The 3,619-nt window shown below is 37.2% G+C and overlaps 1 protein-coding gene across 1 annotated transcript; it reads right to left on the minus strand.

The window, feature by feature from the left end:
* Positions 1-842: 842 nt before the first annotated feature.
* On the minus strand, positions 843-3,331 carry LOC150061500 (large ribosomal subunit protein eL37-like). Its single transcript, XM_090334403.1, has one exon. The coding sequence runs from the start codon at positions 2,088-2,090 to the stop codon at positions 1,767-1,769; it is 324 nt and encodes a 107-aa protein (XP_090190529.1). The 5' UTR covers positions 2,091-3,331; the 3' UTR covers positions 843-1,766.
* Positions 3,332-3,619: the final 288 nt, after the last annotated feature.

Below are 3,619 nucleotides of genomic sequence, written 5' to 3' on the forward strand. Positions count from 1 at the left end.
AAACAACCAAAATATTCTTGGATGGATGGTTATATCTACATAATGAAATATCAATTATCAATAGAGTAATTATTGATGTGAACAACGTGATAGATCAAAAGGAAGTATGGTTGGGGGAAAGTAAAACTGAGAAGATCACATGTTTGACTTTATATTTAAATTGTATTCCTGAAATACTAAAACTATGAAGAAAAAAAATAGTATTTTCTAGGTAATAAAAGATATGAAAGACTAGAAAGTTGTTAGCATGATAAATTTCCTTTGTGATTATATAATCTTAATTGTGATGGTGGTCATCCATAAAAGAGACAAAATGAAATCAATGAATATAAAAGAGAGAGAGAGAGAGAGAGAGAGAGAGAGAGAGAGAGAGAGAGAGAGAGAGAGAGAGAGACTAAGTTTTACAAATACATTTTCTCAGTTTCAGATTCTCAGCTATTTTATTGAGTGGGAAGTTTTGAACTTTAAGAGTTCAAGAATAATATATTTCCTTACATCTTAGGAAACACTTTTCATGGTAAATTGTCAGATTGCCTATGAACAAACCCACTTTTTTAGACACTGATATTCTTTTCTTCACCTGATATTTTATATAACACTTCAGATGTGTTATTAGATGTGACTGATGTTAACAAATCTTTTATCAACTAGTTACATGTTCTACTCAGTCTTGTGAATCATTGTCTTTTTGTTTAAAAACATGGTCTACTTTGAGCCTTTGTATAGGTACATTCCAATTTTGTGATGAAAGAAAAACTTCAAACCTGTCCCAAACTGAAAAAGTAATGGCTATCAGAAGTGAGTTGTTTTAGTATGAGTTACAATTACTGTATTTGCTTATTGTAAGTGGGAAATTTAGCATTCAGTGCAGTTTTCAATAAAATTAAAATGTGACTTTAAAAAATCAAGGCTCTGTTCTCCACATTGATATTTTCCCTACACACAAAGTCCTGTGTGTGTGTGTGTGTGTGTGTGTGTGTGTGTGTGTGTGTGTGCGTGCATGAGCTGGTACCGGAGCTTGAACTCAGGGCCTAGGTGCTGTTCCTGAGCTTTTCACACTCAAGGCTAATGCTCTATCATTTGACCAACACCCTTTTATGGTTAATTGGAGAATCTTCATAGATTTTTTTTCTGCCTGAGTTGACTTCGAGCCACAATCCTCAGCCTCCTGCATAGCTATAATTACAGATATGAGCCACCAGGATTCAGTACCAACTCCTTCTAAATAGCCCTTCTGTCTAAAGAGCTGAGTATAAACAAACCCCTGGGAAAACCATGTTCTTGTAGCAGCTCTGATGGCAAATGACCTCCATAAACCTCAGGGTGTGGCTAGACCTCATCATCAAAGCAAACATGACATGAACATTTAGTTGGTAACAGAAGGTGGTGCTGGCTACTATATGTTATTTTTCTTATACAAAACTGAAAACTCCTTTGTTGGGGCCATTGTTTAAAATTGGTTTTATTTTCTATAGCAACAACAACCAACTCTGACTTTGCTGACTGTTCTGAGTTAGTTTCCATCAATTTAAAAGAAGTCCTTCATCGCTTCAAATCTTTTCTGTGTCCCTTTCTCACCTTGATCTGATTTTGTACTTCTCAGTCACAGGATGGAAGGACATTTGATTTTGCTTTCACATTTCAGATGTTCCATTTTTTGAATTTTTACTTTTTCCCTTTACATCTTTTGTGAATTCATATCAATTCATCTCTTTTCTTTTTTTTTTAAACCAAAACATTTATTGTATGGCTAATCTTTGAAATTCTCAAGATGAACTGGATGCTGCAACACCTGCTCTCTTGGGTTTGGGCGTTGTTCCTTCATGGAATCCATGCCTGAATCTGCGGTAGACAATTTTTAGGTGCCTCATGCAGCCCGTCCCTGTAGTGTTTCGTCTCTTAGCCTTGGCACTCCAGTTAAACTTCCTCTTGTGTTTTGCAGGGTAGCTGTATTTGCCACAAGTCAACTTTGGAAGGTGGTAGGCCTTAGAACCACAGCGGCGGCACAACGTGTGCATCTTATTGCAATGCTTTCCAAAGGATGACGTTCCCTTCGTCATCTCACCTCTGCCGCCGAGACCAAAGAGCATCTCTGTTTTCTTATATCATCTTCAGTTCTAGAATTGCTTCTGTGTTATAAATTTCCATGGCTCTCCTAAAACTCTATTTTTTCCATATTTTAATATGGCTTATATTTTTATATGGTTCTGCCTAAAAATAAACAAACAAAAACCCCACATCTAGGCTGGGTACTTGTAGCTTATGCACATAATCTCAGGAAATTGAGATCTGAGGATCCAGGTTCAAAGGCAGCTAGGACTAGAAAGTCTCTGAGACTACAATTAATCATCAAAACATCTGAAAGTAGAGCTGTGGCTCAAGTGGTAGAATGCTAGCCTTGAGCAAAAGATCTCAGGGACAAAATCCAGGCCCTGAGTTCAAGCCCCAGAAATGGGGAAAAAAAAAAAAAAGATTTTTCAGCATGTCATCAGTTACCAGTCTCCAATAATTTATATATTTGGGAATCTCTGAATTTGTTTCTGGCTCAAAATTTCTACTCCTTTTCCTGAGTGCTAGACTTGTGACTCAGGTGTACAGCATGTTTGCCCAGCGAGCATGAGGCCATGAGTCCAAATCCCACTATTGCCAAGGAGCAAAATCATAATTATAAAATTGTTTAGTTTGCAAGGTATTCTTTATGAAAGGCCAGTCCATAAGAAAATGTTACTCCAGAAAATAATATGCCCTTTCTTTTGCCAGGTTTCTAGAGTGGGAGGACAAATCAATCTGACAGGCAGTTGAAGAGCTGGGCTTCACTAGAGCTATCATTTAATTCATTTCTCTTCAAATATTATGAGTGGCTAGACAGAATTTCTTCCCAGCGGGAATTGGGATCTGAGCGTTGGTGAGATTCTAGTGGAAATTCTGTACTTTTCAGCAGAACTACCAGCTTTCTAAATAAATTTATCTCTGTACTGTATCACAGTAGCATATTTTTGGCTATCTGCAGCCTTCCAATAATCTTGTGTCCTTGACTTGCTGTTCAGCTAGAAAATTCTCTCAGTCAAGTTACCATAATTTGTATTGTGTTTTGGGGGAGGGGCAGGGATGTCAGTACTGCCCAGGGCCTGGGTATTGCTCTAAAACTTTTTAGCTCAAAGCTGTCTACCACTTCTGTTTTATTGGTGGTTAATTGGAGCTAAGAGTCTGGGGACTTCCCTGCCTGTGCTAGCTTTGAGCTGCCATCCTCAGATCTCAGCTTCCTACATAGCTAGGGTTATAGGAATAAGTCACTGGCACTCAGCTAGAGTACCATGATTTTTGAAGAATAGATTTTTTTTTTGCTATTAAGCCTATTTTACATTTTTCTTGGTATGAGTATACAATGTATAATATAAACTAGCAGTTGGGCCAGTTGAAAGCAGACAAGAGGAAAACTGGGAGACTTAACATGCTGCTTGTATTTGCTGAGTGAATCTGTAGCAATCATTGCAGGAGAGATAAGAAAAGTAGTTTTTCTCATATATTTACTGAGTACCCATGATCTAGGACACTGTCCTAGAAATACATAATAGTATCATAGTAACTCAAATAAGTAAATATTAAGTTCCTAAATTAT

Source organism: Megascapheus bottae, chromosome 6 (assembly GCF_031878675.1).
Source record: "Megascapheus bottae isolate mThoBot1 chromosome 6, mThoBot2.hap1, whole genome shotgun sequence".
NCBI classification, from domain to species: Eukaryota; Metazoa; Chordata; class Mammalia; order Rodentia; family Geomyidae; genus Megascapheus; species Megascapheus bottae.